Source organism: Glycine soja, chromosome 10 (genome assembly GCF_004193775.1).
Source record: "Glycine soja cultivar W05 chromosome 10, ASM419377v2, whole genome shotgun sequence".
Lineage (NCBI taxonomy): Eukaryota > Viridiplantae > Streptophyta > Magnoliopsida > Fabales > Fabaceae > Glycine > Glycine soja.
In genome coordinates this window covers 1,296,316-1,318,632 of record NC_041011.1, presented here as the reverse complement: position 1 = coordinate 1,318,632, position 22,317 = coordinate 1,296,316, and the positions used below count along the sequence as shown (strand labels likewise).

General features: G+C 34.6%; 2 protein-coding genes across 2 annotated transcripts; one reads left to right on the top strand and one right to left on the bottom strand.

Annotated features, from left to right (window-relative positions):
- Positions 1-36: 36 nt before the first annotated feature.
- LOC114371025 (BRCT domain-containing protein At4g02110-like) lies at positions 37-6,714 on the top strand. The gene is made up of 10 exons (XM_028328426.1): positions 37-228; positions 318-407; positions 493-597; positions 1,200-1,301; positions 1,398-1,482; positions 1,637-1,706; positions 1,843-1,887; positions 2,573-5,152; positions 5,271-5,487; positions 5,816-6,714. Exons 1-10 carry the CDS (start codon positions 145-147, stop codon positions 6,395-6,397), a joined length of 3,960 nt encoding a protein of 1,319 aa, XP_028184227.1. The 5' UTR covers positions 37-144; the 3' UTR covers positions 6,398-6,714.
- A 6,260-nt stretch (positions 6,715-12,974) lies between these two features.
- Positions 12,975-16,306, bottom strand: LOC114369758. The gene is made up of 3 exons (XM_028327011.1): positions 16,061-16,306; positions 15,587-15,978; positions 12,975-14,316 (listed from the first exon to the last, which is right to left on the bottom strand). The coding sequence occupies exons 1-3, from the start codon at positions 16,124-16,126 to the stop codon at positions 13,155-13,157; spliced, it is 1,620 nt and encodes a 539-aa protein (XP_028182812.1). The 5' UTR covers positions 16,127-16,306; the 3' UTR covers positions 12,975-13,154.
- Positions 16,307-22,317: the final 6,011 nt, after the last annotated feature.

Genomic DNA, 22,317 nt, shown 5'->3' with positions numbered 1-22,317 from the left:
GAAGAAACAAATAAAAATTCCCTCGCTTTCTTTTTCTTTTTCTATTTAGCCTCTTCCCGCTTCTTCTGGTTACCATATCAAGTCTTCCTCCACAAGCTTCTTTACCATTTCGCTGCCGGTGAATAGTAAAACCGTTCTCTTCAAATGATGGAAGCCACTTACCCATCGCCAATGTTTCGCGGTGTTCGTTTCGTTCTCCGTGGCTTCAATCCCGTCGCCCAAAACCAGGTTTGTCTTCTCTCTCTCTTTTAGTATTTCCTAATAATAGGGTTTCTCTTCTTAATTTATTCGATGAATTGCTGCTTGTGATTGTGTAGATCCGGTTCAAGCTTGCCAATGGCGGTGGAGTCGACGTAGGACAGTACGGCGGGAGTTGCACGCATGTCATTGTCGATAACGTTGCTTATGTGAGTTTGATTCGATTTGCTCTTTCTTTAACGTTATTCGTTGGTCTTGATTTTGAAGGCAGAGAGAACTATGTGTTGTGTGTAGGACGATCCTGTGTGTGTTGCTGCCAGAAATGATCGGAAGACGGTTGTCACTGCATTGTGGGTTGAACACAGTGCTGATATTGGAATGCCTGTTGATGCTACTTCGGTTAGTTTGTTCTTACTTCTTCCATTCCCTTAATTGGACTGCCTATTTTTCTTATGAAATATTTCTGGTCTGTTTGGAACAACTTCTTTGGACTTATTTTATAGTATAAGCACTTGTGCAAGTTTGTGATGGGGGAGACATTTTGAGAGTAGGTAATGGTGTATTCATAAACAGTTTTTTAGCTTATTTTTTTATAAACTTTCAAGAGTAACTTATGAAAATAATTTAACTCAATTTCTAGAAAAAACTTATACATAATTCATAAGTACTTATATATGATAGACATTTGCTTAATAAGCTCTTAATTGAGCTTCTTATCCAAACATTTATTCTCACTTTGTACCATGTGGCAAATTCACATAGGGGGATAGACTTGGTTAGTTCCACATTATAAAAATTAGAGAGAAATTATTGAAGTCGCTTGCAGTTGAACATATTTATGGATATAACCACGAGACCAATTTGTTAATTGGTTTTGTTTACATTCTGTGTCCAGAAATTTCTTGAACTTCTTCGAGTCCTTTTGAGAACCAGTGGTTGGCTTTCCTGTTGTGCTTCTTTGTAGGATGAATTTATAGTAAATTGTGTTTTCCATTTAGCAGGTTATGTACAGACCTCGTAAAGACTTAGATGGAATACCAGGTGCAAAAGATTTGATAATGTGCTTGACTGGTTATCTACGCCAGGATCGGGATGACATTATGGTGAGCATCTGTTATACTTTTGTGTTGATTTTTTCCAGGAGTTTGTGCGCATTGTTATGTAACGTTATTTGACTTCACCTTGTTTTACCTCTTCAGACAATGGTTGGCCTAATGGGTGCACAGTTTTCTAAGCCTTTGGTGGCAAACAAGGTTACTCATCTCATATGCTACAAATTTGAAGGTTTGTTCCGTTTTCTAAAATTTTGGCATCACATTCAACTGCATGTGTATGCTATTTTATTCCTCCTAATTGCTTTCTATTACAGATTATTTATGTTTATGATGTATTTCATTTTGTTTGTTCATGGTGTTTTAAAATTTTACTTTCAATATAGGAGAGAAGTATGAGCTTGCCAAGAAATTGGGCACAATAAAGTTAGTTAATCATCGTTGGTTGGAAGATTGGTACGTATGTCATTTTCATGTTAACTTTACATGGATGTGATGTGAATGAATCTCATCTATTTGAGCCTTTCCATTTGACTTGTTAGAATTATATAAATTGAGTCTTCTTCAATTAAAGTTCTGTTTATTTCTTCAGCTTGAAGGAATGGGTGCTTCTTCCCGAAGACAATTATAACAAGAGGTTAGGGCGCTGTACCGTATAAAAGTGCAATACAATTTGGAATATACTTTTATCCACATCCTAGCATGCTGTGCAAATGTGGCATTCCACGTATTATGCCATAGAGGCTGAATGGGGGCAGAATTGTTCTTTATATGCTTCCATGTTTATAACACACTCTTCTATATTTGGAGATTTCTACAATTTGTTTAATGTTATTGGATGACATTGATAAGTATTGTGGCTATTTATCTTATGGGTCAAGAAATGATAGCATAATTGTATTTGGGTGGAATATAGGATGTCATTTGCTATTCTGAACATCTAAATGTCAGTATGCATAATGCACCTTGAGCTCATCCGTTCTTGCATGCTTCGGGATTTCAATGTGATTTGCACCCATGCACTTACAATGTTCTCTATCGTATCACAAATAGGGGGGGGGGGGGGGGGGGGGGTTAAACTGACAGAGGCATGTGGATGAATTACTGTAATAGGCATACAATACGAAAGTTGAGAAACTTAGATTATGTTCTTGTTTGAAATGCAAATTACTGTAATAGCCATTTCAGATTATAGTTGAAGAAGTTTGATAAAATTGCTTTTTTCCCCTAAGTTGACCTAAACATTACTTGTTTATTTCCCCTAGCCTTTGAAAGCTCTTATCTTTTCAATTAATTACTCAACCTTTGTTCCTTTTCAATAGTGGTTTTGAACTAGAGGTGATGGAGGAAGAGGCTAAGGATTCTGAGCAAGAGGCTGAAGATTCTAAGCTGGGACAATCAGGGGGAAGAAAAAGAAAACAAAGCCCCCTTAGTTCGAAAATTGGTATAGCTGCTACTCCTGGATTGTCGAAATCAGCAACAGAGGCATCAAACGCCTTACCAGATTCTACTGGTCCACAGGTCTTGCCAAATGTCAATAATGGTGAAAACTCTTTAACCGTTCCAGGAAATAAGAGCAGACCTGATCAAGGCTCGAGCTTTCATAATGTTGATGACTCAAAGGTAAGCTATCAGGCTGCTGATATTTCTAGACATTCTACATCATGTCAGTTACCTAACAAATATGTAAAGACCAGTGAGTCTAAGAATGCTGATTCTCCAAAGGCACCTGGCTGCCAGGATCTTGGCAATATGGGAAATACAAATTCATCTGATCAGCAGCCTGATCTGAATTGCGACATCTCAGAGTCTAAGAAGGTGGCAAGTGATTTGAGAGAAACTTCTGCAAGTGCTGCTGGAGTTGCACATTCAAATGAAAATCTTAGAACTGCAAGTTATTCTAGGAAGAACCAAAAAGGATTTACTCTTCCAAGGATCTTAGATGAAAGCTCAGGTAGAGAAGGCAACAACTGTGATAACAGTAAGGTTCAAAAGGCCAGTGAGGGTGTCAAATCTACCAGTGTTGAAGTTTCTGGGAAAGGAAATGATTTTGTTAAAGAAGATGAGCCAATTAGTTTATTGCCTCAAAAGAGGATAAACAAAGCTTCTTTTACTAAATTAAAATCAAGAAAGAAGACTTCAGTCCCATCAGCAAATGGTAAATCTCAAGGATTAAAAGTGACATCTCAGGTAGATGAGCCACCTGAAGCTGATGACTACTTTTCTATAGGTAAAGATGGTATAAATAACTCAAACACTTGCTTAGTTTCGAAACCTTCAGGTTCTACCTCCAACTCACTGGCATTTGATGAGCTTCTTTCAAGAAATGCCAGCCCAGAATCTGTTCAGTGTGATAATGTCTGTCAGAATTCATCAAAAACGGCTGTTCAGAGCTTAAGTGAGTCTAAAATTAATGGCAAACCTGATATCACAGGTTCTGGAATGCAACAAGTTGGTGGTAATGAAGCAGAGCAACATACTGTCACTAAAAATCTTGATTGTTCATCTCTGGGAAACAAAAAATCATGTAATGTGGAATCTGCTGGTTGTACTAAATTGGATTTAGGCACTGAAGAAAGTAATAAACTGGTTAGCAAATCACCCCGAAAGAAGTCGGTTGCCAAGAGAAGTTTGGGTTCTAAACCTAAAGTAGGTGCCACTGCTAAACAGAAAAAATCACTTTCCCTGACTAAAACTACCCTGCAAGGTGAAGGTGAAACTTTTTCCAGTGGAAGCAAAGAGGTTGCAACTGGTGATGCGAGGATGCATCAGGGATGCCCCCAAATCTTTGATGTTAATAAAACAACAGAGCAAGAAACAGTTAGTAAAAATGCTGGTGACAGAACTGAGTTTTTGGACGATGAAACTGAGGCTCCAGATGACAAATGTGAATATGAGTTAGGAATGGCCCTTGACGAAGACTTGGTTCATCTTTCAAAAAAGCCAGATACAGCAAAAGAAGAGAAGTCAGAAGCAACTTACCCTGCAACAAAATGTGAAGAGGCAATGCCTCCTAAGAATGGCACAAATAAAACTGAAAAACAGAAAACATCTTCACTGGCAGTAAAGCATCAAGCTAGAAAACTTCCTGCTGGTAAAGTCAAGGCCACAGTTAGTAAATATGCAGAAGATGATGGTGACAGAACTGAGCTTGTGGGGGATGAAACCGAGGCTCCAGATGGCAAATGTGAACCCGAGTTACGAATGGCACTCGATGAAGAATCTCATCTTTCAAAAAAATCAGATACAGCAACAGAAGAGAAGTCGGAAGTAATTTGCCCTGAAACAAAATGTGAAGAGCCAATGCCTCCTAAGAAAGGCACAAAAAAAACTGAAAAACAGAAGCCATCTTCACTGGTAGTAAAGAATCAAGCAAGAAAACGTCCTGCTGGTAAAACCAAGGCCAAAGTTGCCAAGGAATTACCAAAATCTATGGCAGTATCTGGGGAGAAGATTCGTAATGAGACCGAGCATGAGCCAGAGATAGAAACCATGGAAGAAATGCCCCTTCCTGATGATAAAAGTGACCAGCCAGCCATTCAAAGAAATAAGTCAGAGAATTTTGCTGAAGAGAAGGAGAATAGGCCAATTGATGGAGAGCAGGGCAGAAGCAATGGCAGTTCAACTATTAAATCTAGTGTAAGGACAGCAAAGATCAAGTCTAAGAAATCGGGGCTCAATCCATCTATAACAGAATCTAACACGAGAGTGAAAACTGAAGCCGCATGTTTTATATTAAGTGGGCATCGTCTACAGAGAAAAGAGTTTCAACAAGTAATCAAGCGATTAAAAGGAAGGGTTTGCCGGGATTCTCACCAGTGGTCATATCAGGCGACACACTTCATAGCTCCAGACCCCATACGCAGGACTGAGAAATTTTTTGCTGCTGCTGCATCAGGAAGGTATGTACAAACTAAAATAAAGCTCGTATAGCAAGACCCCAGCTAATAATTACAGCAGTGTAGTTTGTTATCTTTGATTATGTATATAAATTGTCTTAATCTCTGGTGGAATGCACAGGTGGATTCTAAAAACTGATTTCCTAACTGCCAGTAGCCAGGCAGGAAAATTGTTGGCAGAGGAGCCTTATGAGTGGCACCAGAATGGTCTCAGTGAGGATGGCACAATTAATATGGAGGCTCCAAGAAAGTGGCGGCTGTTAAAAGAAAGAACAGGTCATGGAGCCTTCTATGGAATGCGTATTGTTGTATACGGCGATTGCATTGCCCCACCTTTGGTATGTTTTGCTTTGAATTTATTTCGTTTAATATTCTTTTACTACTAGCCAATGCTATCATGATCTTCATTTGAATTGTCATAGGCTTTAGGACTGGTCTTTATATTTTGATGCAGTTAGTTGTCCAAACATAAGGGTGTATAGTCATTAACTATTATCACATGTACGATACTTGCATCTTATGCAATAATAACACAATTATTCTAAGTGTATATATATATATATATATATATATATATGAAACGATATGTGTAGGATACATCTCTAAACATGTTTAAAAATTCTTAAGTTTTTTGCGAATTTCTGATCTGACTCAATTGTTTTACAGGATACTCTGAAACGTGTCATTAAAGCTGGAGATGGAACAATATTAGCAACTTCTCCTCCTTATACTCGCTTCCTTAGTACAGGAATCGACTATGCTGTAGTTAGCCCTGGCATGCCACGTGTTGACATGTGGGTGCAAGAGTTCTTAAAACATGAGATACCTTGTGTTGTAGCGGACTACTTGGTTGAGTATGTTTGCAAGCCCGGGTTCTCCCTTGAGAGACATGTATTATATGGCACTCATGCTTGGGCAGAGAGATCATTTGATAAACTTAAAAGCAAGGCAGAAGAGATTGTTGAAGAACTCGTTGCTCCTGAGGATTCTGGTGATGATCATGATCATGATATAATTTGCAAAGTATGTGGATCCCGCGATAGAGGAGATGTAATGCTGATTTGTGGTGATGAAAGTGGTTCCGTCGGATGTGGAATCGGTACTCATATCGATTGCTGCGATCCTCCTCTAACACATGTACCTGAGGAAGATTGGTTTTGCCCAAAATGCAGTAGCAACCGAAACTGCTCAAACAATCCCAGTAAAAGGAAAAAGACTGTTTTATCTTCATCAGTGTATGTGAGGTGATATTCCTTCCCCCTTTTGAGTCAGTCATCGTTTCAATTAGATAACACCTGAATTGTGCCAACAATTTATCCCTGGTCCCTAGAGTAAAGTTGTCATAATAGTTATGTACAATCCTTGGTAATTAACAAAATAATGCTGATTTCAAACATGTTTTGGTCACGTTATGTATGGACTCAGCGGTGAAATGGCAAAAGGTTTCTAAACTGGGAGATATAAGGTTTGTTCACACTAAGTTGGACGGACGATAATGTTAAAAAAAAAAACAGAAGCAATATTATTATGAGTGGACGGACGATAATCTTAAAATAAAAAAAGAAGCAATATTATGAGTGGTATTGAGTTGAATAGATATAAGTTGTTTAGGTGATTCACAACTTTATTTAATTCTATATGTAATTTTATTGAATTTGTCACGTATTTAATTGATCTTGCTTATCTAAAAAAATTGACCTTGTTGGTTTGGGAATTATCAAATTTCATTAATTTCCTCGATCTTCAGTTTACAAGCCTCCAATTGTATGCAGAACGAGATGGATAACAAAACGAGTAGTAACAGTGATATATTTTTACCAGAAAAAAGAAAAACAGACAAAGAAGCAAGAGTCGGGTTCTAGTCTAATATTTTTTTATTCTTCAGGTTTTACTAATTATTAAATGGATTGGAAAATGTATTGGGCTTTGTTTAACTTTTCAACCTAAAACGAGTACGTGAAGCCCATACACCTTTTAATGGGAAGTACATAAGCAATCAAGCAACCAAATCTATCCCCAATAGAAAGCGTACTACACTGAGTAATTCCAAAAAGCTTTGTTTGCTTACTTTCCCATCCCTCTGACTCAGAGTAATTACTAATTTCATGTTCATGGTACAACATTTCTCATGTTTCTTGCCCATAACAACCTTTCTTTGTTGAGGCAAATCTGATGTGTCTAGTGGATACCTAACATGGTCTTTTTTTTTTTTTATTGCATGTGTTATGGTCTCTCTGCCTTTAATGGGAATAATAACGTCTTAAATGAAATTGAAATGCATGTGTCGTGGTCCATTTGTCCTTAATGATGGAACAGCCGAACAAACACATAGATTAATAGGCACTATAAAGCAATACACTAAGGTACCCTCATATTCACTATTCAGAGATCCTAGCTTCTAAATGGAATCTGACTTCAAGCATTGGTTATTTTTCACTGTCCTCGAGCTTGAAAAGGATTCAAAGCCATTAGTGTTACCATTCAAATCAGATATAAGTTAGCAAATAAATTGATAGGTTTGTTTGCGTATAGTGACATAAAAACCATTGAGCATGTGTTGTAAAGGAATATTGTTCCCTGCAAACTCAAATCTCAATAAAACTCATCACTTTTTTTTTTCTTCCTAACTGGCAATGAAACAGTCCCGGCTACTCGGGAAAAAGACACATTCCTCTTTTTACCTTTTCTTTTAACTTTTGTGTCTCTTTCAATTATATTGTTGGATAAAATGATTAAATCAAATAATAACATTCTTCTTTGTGTAAAAAAAAAACATTTCTCTTTTTCACCTTTTTTATTAATCTAATTTCAATTATTTTTTCATCATATTACTTACTTTATTTCATAATTTTTTTTATCTCTTTTGGGAAAACACGTCATTAAAACATAAGTATTAATCAAAATAGGTAATGTGAAAATAATTTATCAGAAATTTCTTCCAGCGCATTATGCCAATGCCACCCAATTTTGACAAAAGCTCTAGAAAAGACACTATATATTATCCATGATTATCTGGACGGAGAAGAAGACACATGCATGATAGCAGCACATGGTGCCTCGGGCATGATTATATATACCTGGCTACCACTTCCCCTCTTTCAATGTTCCCTTCATTCAAACATCACGTGTTATTTTCTCTCTATATAACACCTCTTATGTCTGTGCCTTACTCTTGATAAAACAGGGAGGCCAAGCCTTTCCTTTTAAAATAACTTACATGGATTTTTTTTTTTTAATATATAATTGTGAAAAAAAATTCTTTTAACCACTTTATATATATATATATATATATATATATATATATATATAAAAGGTGGTTAAATGAATTTTTGTTCAGGTAGTAAAATGAATGATACATATATAAGTTTAATTAAAATTTTCATAAATACAGATAGTTTTTAAATTATTATTTAATAATTTTTTTTTCAATCAAGCATTTGAAAAAAAATTATTTTTTATTTTACTAATTTTGTTGTTAGTTTTTTCTTTCTTTTTTTCGTTAAGTGATAATCAATTTCATTGACACATATTTTTTATTATTTAAAAAATTATGTTCTCCTTCTTCCCCTTCTTCTCGATCGCGCCGCCGCCGTCCTCCGTCGCGGGACGCACCCTTCTCGACCTCGACTCTGTCCCACCGAGCTTGCCAAGTGGTTCAACTGCACAAATGATGGCATAATCTTCGCACGCGACGGCACATTCTTTGCTCGCACCAGAACCCAAATCTGCAACAAGAACACTCTCGCGAAAACTGCTTGGGACTGAGCAAAGGGGAAGGGATTTTTTTTTATATATACAAACAGAGGGGAAGGCTTTGTGGATTAAATTCAATTGATTGATTGGGAAAAACTCATCCTATGGATACTTATGTAGATCCCCCCAAAGTTTCTGACTGCAGAATACTAATAATTAAAGAAATGGTTCCCTCGTGAGATGCACCTTTTCCTTCGGCACAAGATATATTATATTGTTATACGCTTTCAATGCGAATATCAAAGTATATAATTCAAATAAAATAATACATTCAGCAGTTCAACAATACCAACTAAAGTTTAACGACTATATAATCCATGTTTTTGCAGAATTAATTAGTAGTATTTTGTTGTTTACATAAGAATGATGGAGATGTGCATACAGTTGGTTCTTTTTTATCATCAAACATATTTTATAACCCCTATACACTTGGTTCATAGTGTATTTGATTTAATGTTCCCTTTTAACGTTTCAGATTTGATCTTCAAAAGCTAATTGATAATTATAACTTCTTAGTCCAAATGCGATTCCTCTCCATTTTGAATGAATTTCCAAACATGCACTCAATCTGTTTGTGTTTGTGATTAACTTATTCTTTTGGAAATTGTCTTCCTCTCTAAGAGGCTGCAATTTTTGTTCAAATTCTTTCATACTTACTTGGTTCATATTTGGTTGTTTTTTACTGTATTGGAGTAATGTGTACAAGCTGACCCACGGTTTTCCATAAACAACTCACACCTTCCAACCATGACACAGTTTTTGCTACGATTATTACTTAATGAATTGAATACTTTGAGAAAGAAGACATATATATATATATAATACGCACTTGCATTTAACATCAAATTTGGCTACTCCAACTGTTAGCTGATTTTGAAAGCCTTGTTTTCTCTCGTCATCTGGTCAGATGTGGCATACAGTTTGACCTGGTCAGATGTCACATTTGTTGTTATTTGCTGAGTGAAGGGTCTTTCTTTGTCTCTTTGAATAATATTCTCTCACGTTTTAAGTACCTTTCTTCAAAAATATATCAGCGTATATATGTGAATAAATTCAAACTTTTATCTGCAGGCAACAGTTGGATCCTTCCTCCTAAGTGAGATCAGGGAATCAGTGTAATGATGCATCTCTTACACAGAAGAACAAATGCTCAAGCTTTTGCGTGAATCAGAAAGAAAGCACGCCTCAAACAAAAGACAATTAATTATTAGGCTTCGGAGGTTGAAATGTTGAAGCCTTTTCATTGATTCCCAACAACGACCCTCTTCAAATTGTCCATATATAAGCAGTACTGTATAAATTTTTACAAGCATTATTAGCTGTATAATACTTAAAATATACTACAAAAACTTAGGGTTTGTTCGATAGGCAGAAAATAAATTGAGATCAAAATTTTAAATTAAAATAAAAAATATAAAAACATAAATATTATTTCATTTTACTCTTTATTTTTATTATCTTTTCACACAAACGAACATATCCCTAGAAATCTTATTGATTCTTAAACATTTAAACAAAATTGATCGTACGGAATACAAGGGTAAAAGTTGAATTGACGTTTCCTATCTAATCCTTTGTTTTCTTGTATTGAGTGCAGATTAGACAGCTTGTGTGTGCAGAACTGATTAAGAAAAACTGACCACTTTTTCCCTTGTACACGACTTCATAATGCTCATCCAGTTGGCACCACCGCACCACTATCTATTTCCAGCAGCCGTGGAATTCAATTACTATATTCTGCTTCTAAAATTAAGGTTTTAGTTCTTATGGTCTTAATATTTTTTTTAAGAAAAACCTTTAAAAATATTATATAGTTTAAAACATTCTTTGTCTCTAGAGTTTCATATATTTTACTCTTTTAATTCTCACTATCAAATTTCAAATAATACAGTTTGAAAAAGCATGAACAAATTAAGAAAAAAAATGAAAAAATAAATTCAAAGGTTATTGAATGTTGTCAAGTTTCTACTAACATTGTTTTTATTCAATCGACATTAGTCAAAACATAAGAATGAGGATTAAAAGAGTAAAAATCACATCTATCAGAACTTAAATAGGATGTTTTAAACTATAATGACTAAAATTAAACAAGGATAATTTAACCTAAAATTAGCAAATCAATGAACTTTTTAAGAACTTGGTGGCATTGTATGTAATATCGGGATGAACATTCTGTATATGTTATCTTATAACCGTTGTACAATGTGGATGTCTTTTGAAACTTTTGGAAATTTTTCACAAAATTTTTTAGATTTGTTGTATATATAATCGATTTAGAAATTACTTTTGACATTAATTTATTCTTATAATTAATCTAGATTGTTAACATTCTTTTCAAATTTTAAAATTCCTGAAATATAAATTTTAACATATATAAAATCATTTTTCACTCTAGTTCTCAGAACACTCGTTTTAGAAAATTCATTATATATTTTTTATTATTTTAGTAGTTTGTTCATATTTTCGTTGCTTGAATGTTTTCAACACGGATATAGGAAAGGATAAAATTGTTATATAAATATTTTTATTGCGATATTCTTGAAAAGTGTGATTATTTACTTTAAAACAAACAATACCTTAAAAACTTACAACTCTAAAATAAATAATTCACTTTATGCAAAGAAAAGAATAAGAAATATCAATTATACTAATGAAAGCTTTACTAGTCAATTTTAGGTATACACACGTAATAAATTGTAAACATGTTAAAAATATAATAATAATTAATTTTTGTTCACTAACAGCTAAAATTACACATTTTGTGTGTATTTGATTTCACGTTCGAGAATTGATTTTAGATATAAAATTGATTTTAGATCAATTTTTATATATTTGATTTTATATTATAAGAGATTTCAAAATTGATCATGAATTTAAAATTGAAGTAATTTTGAGTAATTTTTGTGATAAATAAAAAAATTGTTAATTTTTTTTCTTAATTTGATTATATAATAAATATATTCAAATTAAATCACATCTATTTAAAATAAATTTTAACTAGAATTAATTATATCAATAATATTGATTCAAACACGCATTTTATGTTTATCATAATAATTAAAAATACTTTACTCAATTCAGTATTATAAGAATTATACCAACCGAAGCTAACCACATCTATGCCCAGTCAAATATTATTTTGCCGTCACATTAAACTCGCTAGAGCCAGTAAGCGTGAAGTGAATGAATTATATCAACCCAGAATCACCAAAGGCTACACACACTTGGAAGGAGCAAAGTTTATGGTGTACACAATTACAAATGCTAACTTTCTAAGAAAATCTATAGAATGTCAGAGAGGTCAGTTTCTTGGGTGACTAACCACAGGAAAATTGAATGCATTTGTACCAAACATAGGAAGCTACAGTAACTGCTGCAATGAAGCATGCTTTACCTCCGGTTTGATAGTAGAGAAAGAAATTTCTCCTCTCTTTTGACAAGTAAATCTTTTTATATGCAACTCGTCATCTTTATACTTCTTTCCCATTTGTTTCATCACAACTAAATAACCTCAATTCAATCATTTCCTATATCTTCCTCTTCTTAATTTTCATATTAATTATTTCAGCTTTGCCAAATAGAGGATTAAAATATTTTCAAAGTGAGTTGTCAAGTTCTTAAACTAAAGAATAAATTCTTTTACAGATATCGTTATTATTTAATAAGCAACATTTTTAACAATGTTTTAAGAATGGTAAAACAATTATTGTAAAAAGCCTTTTAAGTTTTATTTTTTAATACAACCATTTTAATTTTTTAAAGAGATTTGTGTAAAATTTCATGTGATATTGTGTGACTCGTAAAAAATGAGTTAAACAACTCTATTATGATTATATCATTAAAAATGCTGATAAAAGTAGTAACTTGTCATTATGACTCCATTCACCTTCCCTAAATAGCATAAGAGAAGGATTGTGTTTTTCAGGGTTTTTTTTTTTTTTGAAGGTATCATTTTACTAAATTCGTTAGACAAGAGATGTCCCTTTTAAAAAAATTAAGGAGAATTTAATGAAAACATAACTTCTTCTAAGTAGTCAATTAGCCATTGCAATAATGCAACAAATTTTAAAACTTAGCAAGATGTAAAATGATTTAGTTTTGCGGCAGAAGTAAACTTTGAAATTTAATTCTGTGTACATCTAAAGAAATGAGCATTAAAATGTAGAGCAAAATAGAAAAATAAAGGGTGACAAAATTGTCGAACTTATATCTGTACAAGAAGCGACGAAGCATAGATTCTTTGGGGGAGGAATCAGCAGCTCAACGCCTCGTACTTCACCGGAATGGAGCGGTTGAACCCCGATTGCGAAAGCAAGTTCCCAACCACCGCAATATCGCGGCAAAACACTCCCTGATAGACAGAGGGGTTCGCCGTCGAAGGCGAGGAAACGTTGCACTTCTTGTCTTCCAAATTCTCATTACTCATCAATACTTGAGCTTCTAGAACCTTCTTCCTCTGTTTCTCAGCGGCTTCCTCATCCATGATGGTTCCCATCACGTTTGTGTAACCCTTCTGGAGCAGCCTGTAGAGCAACAGCGCCGACATTTTCGCCCTTTCCTTAACCGAGTCGAGGTCGCGCTCGTCCGCCAGCTCGCACCGTTCGACGAAACACGTGGCCTTGTCGGGTTTGTGTTTCAGACACAGCAACAAATGAGCCCTCTGCAGCTCCGAACGCCCACAACCGCGCCGCAATCCGATGAGCGAGTAGTAGTCGACGTTCCCGGTGTCCCCGGAAGCGATCCTCTGTTTGAGTTCTTGTGTTTTTACGGTGAGGGCGCAGAGCTTTCCTGGGATTTCTCTGTAGCGCAGGTTGTTGTGGTGGCGCAACTGCTTCCAGGTGGGGCCCGCGAGCTTGCGGTCGCGGAGGATGGTGTTGTAGAGGAGCTTGAGGTGTTCGAGGTCGTGGAGGGAGTCTGGGAAGCAGCGAATGGATTCGAAGAGTGAGGCTCGGGTTTCGAGGGCTTGGATGCTGGTGGGGTCCAGGGCGAGGGTTCGGTTGCAGTCGGCGATTGAGTCGGCGATTCGCCCGGCGGAGCGGTTTGCGGAGGCTCTGTGCATGTAGCACTCTGCGAGGAAGCCCTGAGGGGCGCCGCGGCGGCCCTCGAGGATTTTGGAGAAGTGGCGGATGGCTTCAGAGTGGAGGCCGGCATCAATGGCGGCGAGGGCGGCGGCGCGGCGGCGGAGGAGGAGCTTAATGTGAGCGAGGAGTTGGGTGACGGCTTCGGACTCCGGGGGTGGGGTGGTGGGGGTGTCGCCGGAGAAGAGGGGGTTGGAGAGGGAGAAGCTGTCGTCGGACCAGCAAACGCTCTCTCGGCGGAAGGCGGCGGTGGCTAGACGTTTGCCGGTTTGGAGAAGGACCATGGCGTCTTCCATTAGGCCTAGGTGGCAACATGCTTTCCCCAGAACCAAGTATCTGTTGGAAATTATAATAGAAAATTAGAAATCCAGTCAATACAAAAATCCATACAAATACTACATTTGAAGCTATACACATGCATCTATCAATTACGTTTAAAGATTTTAATACAATCTCTTAATTATAATGAAAATCACAAATATTTATCTAGAATCTAACAATATATTTTCTAACCCATCCTTCAGAACACTTTTTCTATGACTACTAAAAATCATGGCTAAAATAGAAGAAAACACACAAACAAAGTATAAATCGTGTGTTAGAATACAAGTATAATACGTGTTTATATAAGTTATTTACATTAATTACACATAAATAAAAAAATATTTTATTTTCTCCAAATAAAAAAATAATGTACTTATTCTGATTTTCAAAATATTAAATCCCATTCGTTGCGTACAATTATTATTATTATTATTGATAGAATCAAAATATTAATTCAGATTTTCAATAACTCATTACATATTTAATAAATCCTATATATAATTTTTTACAATATTCAATGATTAGCGAGCACACTATTAAAGACTGTGTTAACAACACTCATCATTTTTTTAATTATTTAAAATAGTAAGCACCAATTTAAAATATAAAAAGTAATTTTCTAGTCAAAGTTTTTATTCATGTAACTGTCTTTGCTGATAAGAAAAATATTGAATTACATAAATCATAATAACACAGTATTTTTTTAAGAATGCAATTATGATTTCATTAAAATAATAAGTCAATTTAAAATATAAATAAATAAGTGAAAATATAAATGACTTTCCTAGTTTTAAAATTTTAAAAATGATAAATATTTTAAAACAAATTAATAGACCAAGTTTTTGTATATTTTTCAAAAAAATTAAATCTTTTTATAACATCACTTGTTTTTAGTTTATAATTTTTCTTTTTATAATATAAATTATTGTGAAAAATATGGTAAAATGTCAAAGACTTTTGGACCTAAAAAAAAGACACTGAAATCTGAGAAGTGAGAAGCCTTTGAGGCCAAAATTATATTTTCCGTGGCATTCCACGCTGTGCATTTTATGGAGCATTAAATTTAATTTGATTTTTGAAGGTTGGAGTTGGGAAACATTTCATTATGGCAGGCAGGAGCATTTACTCGGAACCCCATCCCCACATGACAACAAGTACTACTTGGGACTCCGATCTGATCCAAAACCAGTAAAATCCATTTTAATCTTAAAAAAAGTAGTAAATGAAAATTGACAGATTGTATATAATAATGGTAATTAATATTTTTATAGTGATGTTTTACCTCCAATACCCTTCGTTGTTGCAAGTTTTACACAGCCCTGCCATAACCTTCTTCTTCAAGTCAGAGACAGAGAAGCACTTGAAACTCTGATCGGAATCGGAGGAAGGGAGAAGCTTGACACCTTCCCTCGAAAGCGAACTATCCGAAGAAACAGAAGAACCAGAGTCGTCGTTGTTCGCCATTCTCAGGCTCGGAATGTAGTCCTGAAGCATATCCGCCACGTCCTTGAACCTTCTCAGATATAGCAGACACCTCGCTCTCAGCTCCAGCGCTTCGTCCAGCCGCGGATAGATCGCCAGAGCTGCGTCGAGAAGGTTCAGCGCCGAACCGATCTCGCTCTGTTCCTGCGTCGCTATCAGACTCCGAGCGTCTCTCATGTATTTCTCTACGATCTACACAGAAAACGGCGCGTTTGGATCAATCAACAAAAAAACAAAAAAAGATGTCTTAAAAAGGTCCTGGAACGTTCTTTACCTTTCGGTTGGTGAGCCACCAGTGCTTCTTTTCTGTGGCATTGATACAGGGAGTGGTCACGGCCATTGATGATGGATTGGAGGAGGATGATGGTGTATGTTGTGGCAGAAGATTCAACTTTGGACCATATAAATATCATACACCTTCTCCTTTGGCCCCTTCTCTTTCTTTCTTCTCCCACCTATTAAGGTAGGAGTGTAATCTTTCTCTCTCTATCTCTATCACTGACCTTGTAATAAAAGGAAGAGGAATTATATATAGAGCGGAGAAGAGGGGGCAATGGACTAGTGACGAACAAACTAGGGATTCTAGATTCTATCAACGTTATTCACACATATTACATCACATCCTTTACCTTACTTTTTCTTTTTTATTTCTTTGTTTTTATCATATTTTATTTTTATTTTTACTTTATTAAAAGTATAGCTTTAATACCATTTTTGTATTTTCTACTAGTATTAAATAAGCATGTCATTTCCAGTGTGAATTTCAAGGAGCGTAAATGATTAAATTATTTTTTTAATCTAAAAAAACATTAATTCCTTCAAACTAACAATTTTTAAAATAATTCATTCAAAATGCATGCAGTTTTCCAATCATATTAGTTTAAAATTTAAAATAATAATATGAATATATATTTAAGGATTAAAATCATAGTAAGTGATTAAATTTAAATTTTGAATAAAATAGTAAAAAAATTGATTTTCTTTTGTTTTAGAAATTAATATGAGAATATTATAGAGTTTCAAATATTAAAAGGATTATGTACTCAAATGTAAATACACAGAGCAAGTGGGAGAAAAAATACTATTAAAAGTGATTTAATTCAGTGGATGCGTCATATGCGTCAAAGATTATGACTTAAGATAAATATTTATATAACTTTGACTTTTTTATAAGCTTTTATCCTTTAACCGTCATAGCTCTTAATATGCCATAAATTTAAATTTTCTCTTACATTAACAACATTGCAACTTGTTTTTAGTTTATGATCGTAAATTTATGAGTTACATTTTTTTAATAGAATATAGAAAAAAGGTGATTTGATTCGGTGGATGCGTCAAAGATGATGACTGACACCCTAAAAAAAACGCCTTGAAATAAATATTAACATCTTTAATTTATATGTAAATTTTTTTCCTTTAACGTCACTGTTGCCAACACATTATAGATTTAGATTTCTTCTCACATTAACAATATCGGTTTATGACCTTAAATTTATGAGTTACAATTTTTTCTTTTTTAATGAAATATACAAAAAATGAGACTTAACTCAATGGACGGGTAAAAAATTATGACTTACACCTAAAAAAATGCCTTGAAAGAAATATTAATAATTTTGATTTTTGTGTAAACCGTCATCCATACAATAGTTGCCAACACACCATAGATTAATATTTTCTCACACATTAACATTATTACAACTTGTCGGTTTATGACTCTAAATTTATGAATTGCATTTTTTAATATAATGTAGGAAAATTTTGACTTGATTCATTGAACCGGTCAACGATCATAATTGACATTATGAAAAAAATATAACTTCCAACACAACATAGATTTATATTTTTTTACATTTATAATACTGTAACTTGTCATCTCATGACTCTAAATTTATGAGTTTTTTTTATAGAATATAAGGAAAATGTGAGTTGATTAAGTGTACAGGTAAAAGATTATGACGGACACCCTAAAAAGAAAATATCTTAAAAGAAATATTAATATCTTTAACTTTTGTGTAAACTTTCATCTTTTAACATGATAGTTGACAACACACTACAATTTAAATTCTCTCTCACATCAATAATATTGTGACTTGCAGATTTATGACCCTAAAATTATTACTTGTATTTTTTTTATAAAATATAGGAAAAATGTCTAGTTTGTGACTTGATTTAGTGGGTGAGTGAAAATTTATGACTAATACTCTAAAAAAATAGCCTAACATATTTTGACTTTTGTGTAAACTTTCATCCTTTAACATTATAGTTGACAACACACTTTAGATTTAGATTCTGTCACACTTTAAAAATATTGTGACATGTTGTAGGTTTATCTCTAAATTTATTATCATAGTTTTAAAAATAAGTCCGGTGACTAACTTGGTCATGACACTGGATCATTGGGTCAGTGATTAAATCGGTAGGTCACACTAATTGACTCACATGATCTGGCCTATAATAAAAAAATATAAAAATTTTATACCTGCCTTAAAATTATTTAAAAATAACACCACAAATTAATACAATTTCATAACATAGATAATTAGATACTAGAATGTTAAAAAAACATCATTGTCCAAGTTCAAACAAACAAGTAACAAAGATCACAAATATAAATAAATAGTTAAATAAGTTTAAGTTCAACATATGTTCCTAAACAAATTCAATTTTTTTCTATGGCCAAGGGGTATAAACTAAGTCATTGTCATTTTCTGAAACTCCTTATTCATTAAAGAACTCAAAACAATCTCCCATTGTAACTCCATGATCAACATTGCTTTCATTTAAATTCATGTTTTCCATGGGATTGCCTTGTGCTTCTTCATCATCATCATCCAAATTTAAAGGACCTATGAAAAAAATTAGATAAAAAGTAGTGATTAGCATTTAGAGATAACAAGTATGAAATAAATTTGAAATAAAAATATGATTAAAATATACCAATATCATTTGAAAGTGGTTGGATGGTCATATTTGCAAGGTCTTTGCGTAATGCATCCACCTCCTCATTGGTTAAGAATGGTGGTGAATCTTTCATTACCTAATCAACATGGTCATCAAGTGCTTCCAAATTAATAGGATCATAGCTTTGTTGTTGCTTTTTCCTAAGCACATAAACAAATATGTAACCATATGTAATATAGAAAGATAAACAAAAAAAATATATAATAATACCTATTTTGCAATGTCAAGTTGTAACAAACATAGACTAAATCATTAAGTTTGACTTAAATACACTCCAATTTCACTCTCAACCTAAAACACAATAAGTTTGACTTAAAATGCGAATAACTAGCTTTTGCAAATGTGATACCCCACATCCATAAGATGCCCACCATTGATCTAAAATATTGCATGTCATAAAATAAATTAATAACAAATAAAGTCACAAATAAATATTAAGAAGGATTACAATTTACAAGTTATGAAAGTTACCTAGAATTATTGTATTTCGTTCATCCAAAGCAACTTGTCTTCCAAAATCCAACTCAACATTGTCGTAAATTCTCTTCGCACTAGTTAGCTTAGTTTGCAACTAACTATCTCTGTGAGCATATCTTTCAATGACATCCAACAGACCAGTTGTTGTAGTCATATGTTGTTCAAATTCTTCCTCATTAAACCAGCAAGCAGGCTTTAACCAATAACCTGAAGCATGGAGATTTTTGTGAAGCTGTGGATCCCAACGACAACAATGCATACTTGGAGCCTTGTATCTTGGACTCATGCTACAAAGATCATCGATCATAGGCTGAAAATATGCTGAATTAGCTGCATTAAATGGAATAGATGCATCAATGAACCATTTAGCAATAGCAAGGTCACACCTTCGTATCACTTGTTTATTTTGCATCACATTTTTCAAGGTAGGTTGAGCTCTAGGAGTGGTTTTAGGCTGAAAATAATTCCGAATGCGACCACTTGTCTTCACCTCATATGTTGTCCTTTGTGTTTGTTCACTTTGTTGTTCACTTTTATTGGCACTTCGCCACCTTCTTCACTAGGTGGATACAAATCATGTTCTTCATCAATTATTCTCTTCTTATTCTTGCTATTATTTTCTTCAATATTTTGTTTCATTTGATAACGAACATCGGGGGACACCTTTTTGCACAAAGAAACTTGATCCCTTTCACTAGCCAAGTGACCTTTTAACATTGATTCCACCTTCCCTAAAATTTTGTCATAGTAAATACACATCATAGAAATCTTGTCACCTTTTTGAATGAGCTTACAATGTGCCCAAGCAATGAAGAAAACTCTGTGTGCTATTAATTGCGCTGCTATATGTGGCATGTCAATAAAAGCTGGAAGGTTAAAGAAAAGGTAATCTATGGATGAATGCTCTCCTAGAACCTAAGTTTTGCATCCTAGAAAAACCATGAATTGTTCTTAGCCCAACCTCATTACAAGTCAAATAAAGTCCTTTAGATTCATTTTGTGTGTTTATGACTATATGGAATGAGATGAAATGCAAAAGTTGAAAATTGTGTTAGTTGTCTATTTGAAGAATTACCTGAAACACCTGTGCAATTGAGAGAAACTGTGGCCGTGAGGATTAAGCTTGGTTGACCTTCCTTGATACTTGTCATGTCTGCTAGCCTATTTCATTTTTTCTACTTAATGCACATGCTCATGTCTTTAAATATAACGCACTTCACTTCAGAAGGTTGTTGGTTGATGCATGTTTAGTCATTTCTGTTTGTGTGATTGATACATATGAGGCAAACACCATTTTGGTTAACCACTCTTGATTCCTTTTGCTTGAGGACAAGAAAACTGTTATTTTCTTTGCTTGAGGACAAGCAAAATTGTAAATTTGGGGGAATTTGTTAATTACTATTCTTGAGCTTTTATTGCATTGAAAATAAGTGAAAAAATAGCAATGTGCCTCTAATTTATGGTTTCTTTTGTGTAGATTGTAAATATTTTCATTCTTGTATGAATTTATAAAGTAGAAACTTCATTTTTGTGAACTAATGTTGAATTTAACTCAGTTTATAGACTAGAGAAGAGAAAGTGTGAAATGTTGTTGAAGAACTCGCTTAGCGAGACAGATTGGCTAAGCGAGCCTCATTCGCTTAGCGAGACAGCTAATTCGCTAAGCGAATGCAAAACCCTAGAAGATGTTAAGCCAGAGAGTAGCGCACTTAGCGTGCGGCCAGCCCGTTCAGCGAGGACGTTGTCTCTACTCATGCTTAGCGCACCCAGGCTCACTTAGTGGAAATTCACTTACTCTCGTTTAGTGAGACATGCTCGTTGAGCGCGCCTTCGTATGTTGAGAAGTCCAAGAGCCTTTAAAACACTAAGTTAGTGGAAAATGAAAGGGACGAAGCTTCTACTACATGAAACAGAAGGAAGAAGACACTTAGGCTGGAGAGAAGACATTTTCTTCATCCTTTACCATTTCCTTTCATTCAAACACTATTTTCCTCTTTGTATTAAGTCCTCCTTGTTAATGGAGGGCTAGGAACTTCATTGTTGGGGAGTTATTCTACTGATCACTCTTAATGTAAACTTCTAACTATTTGTTTAATGTTATTTTATGGTGTTCTTTGCTTCTATCTATGTTTATTTTACATGCTTGTTGCTTGATCATCCATTTGTATGTTTAGTTAGGTTTTTGAGTGTTGGAAAATACTTGGAATCCTTAGAACTTGGTAGAGCAGGTAGAGGCATGTATATCTATGAATAGAATTTAGTAATCTAGTATATTTTGCATTGTGTGTGCACTATAACTCCCGTAGAACGAGTTTGTTGAGGAATCAAGAACAAAAACTGAGAGAGTTAGGCTCATTTTTATGAGGAATCATGGTTTGAGTAAATAGGTGGTGCAAGAGCATTATAATAATGTTAAATAGAGAAAAACCTTTTAATATAGCAAGAGAAAGTTTGGTACAAGACTCCCCGACGCTTTTACCTTGATATTTATCACATTTTACAACCTTGTGTTTATTTCGTCATTTGTTTAAGTAACATAGTTAATTACAGAAAATCAAACCATTGATGAACCTTTTATTTCATTTCCAAAGTTAAAAGTGTTTACATACTGAATATACAACATCTAAGTGAAACAAATTCCCTGTGGATACGATACTCGGTCTTACCGTTTTAAATACTACTTGTGCGAATTGGTACACTTACAAACAAGTTAACGGTGAGGGTGAGGGCAACTTAACGACATCGTGCAAGGAAGACCCGACGTTTGTGTGGACATGTGGCACGACAATGCAGCAGTAGCGATAGGGAAGACTTGCTGAGGTAGAGGTAGAAGGTGAGGTTGTGAGGGAGACCTCGGCGGCGTAGCACAACAACGCAGCGGTGGCGCAAACTCGTTGGACTTGGAGAGACCGAGAGAGAGATAAAGGTGCTATGAGAGCGAGACTACAAGAGGAAGGAAGGAGACTTAGGAGAGAGTCTCTAAAATGGCTTGAAATTGAAACAATGTCGTTTCGAGTTGCATGGTGTAAAAAAAAGATAAGAGACTCGATCTGGGTCGACATGTCACCGATTTGACCGCAAACTTGACTGGGT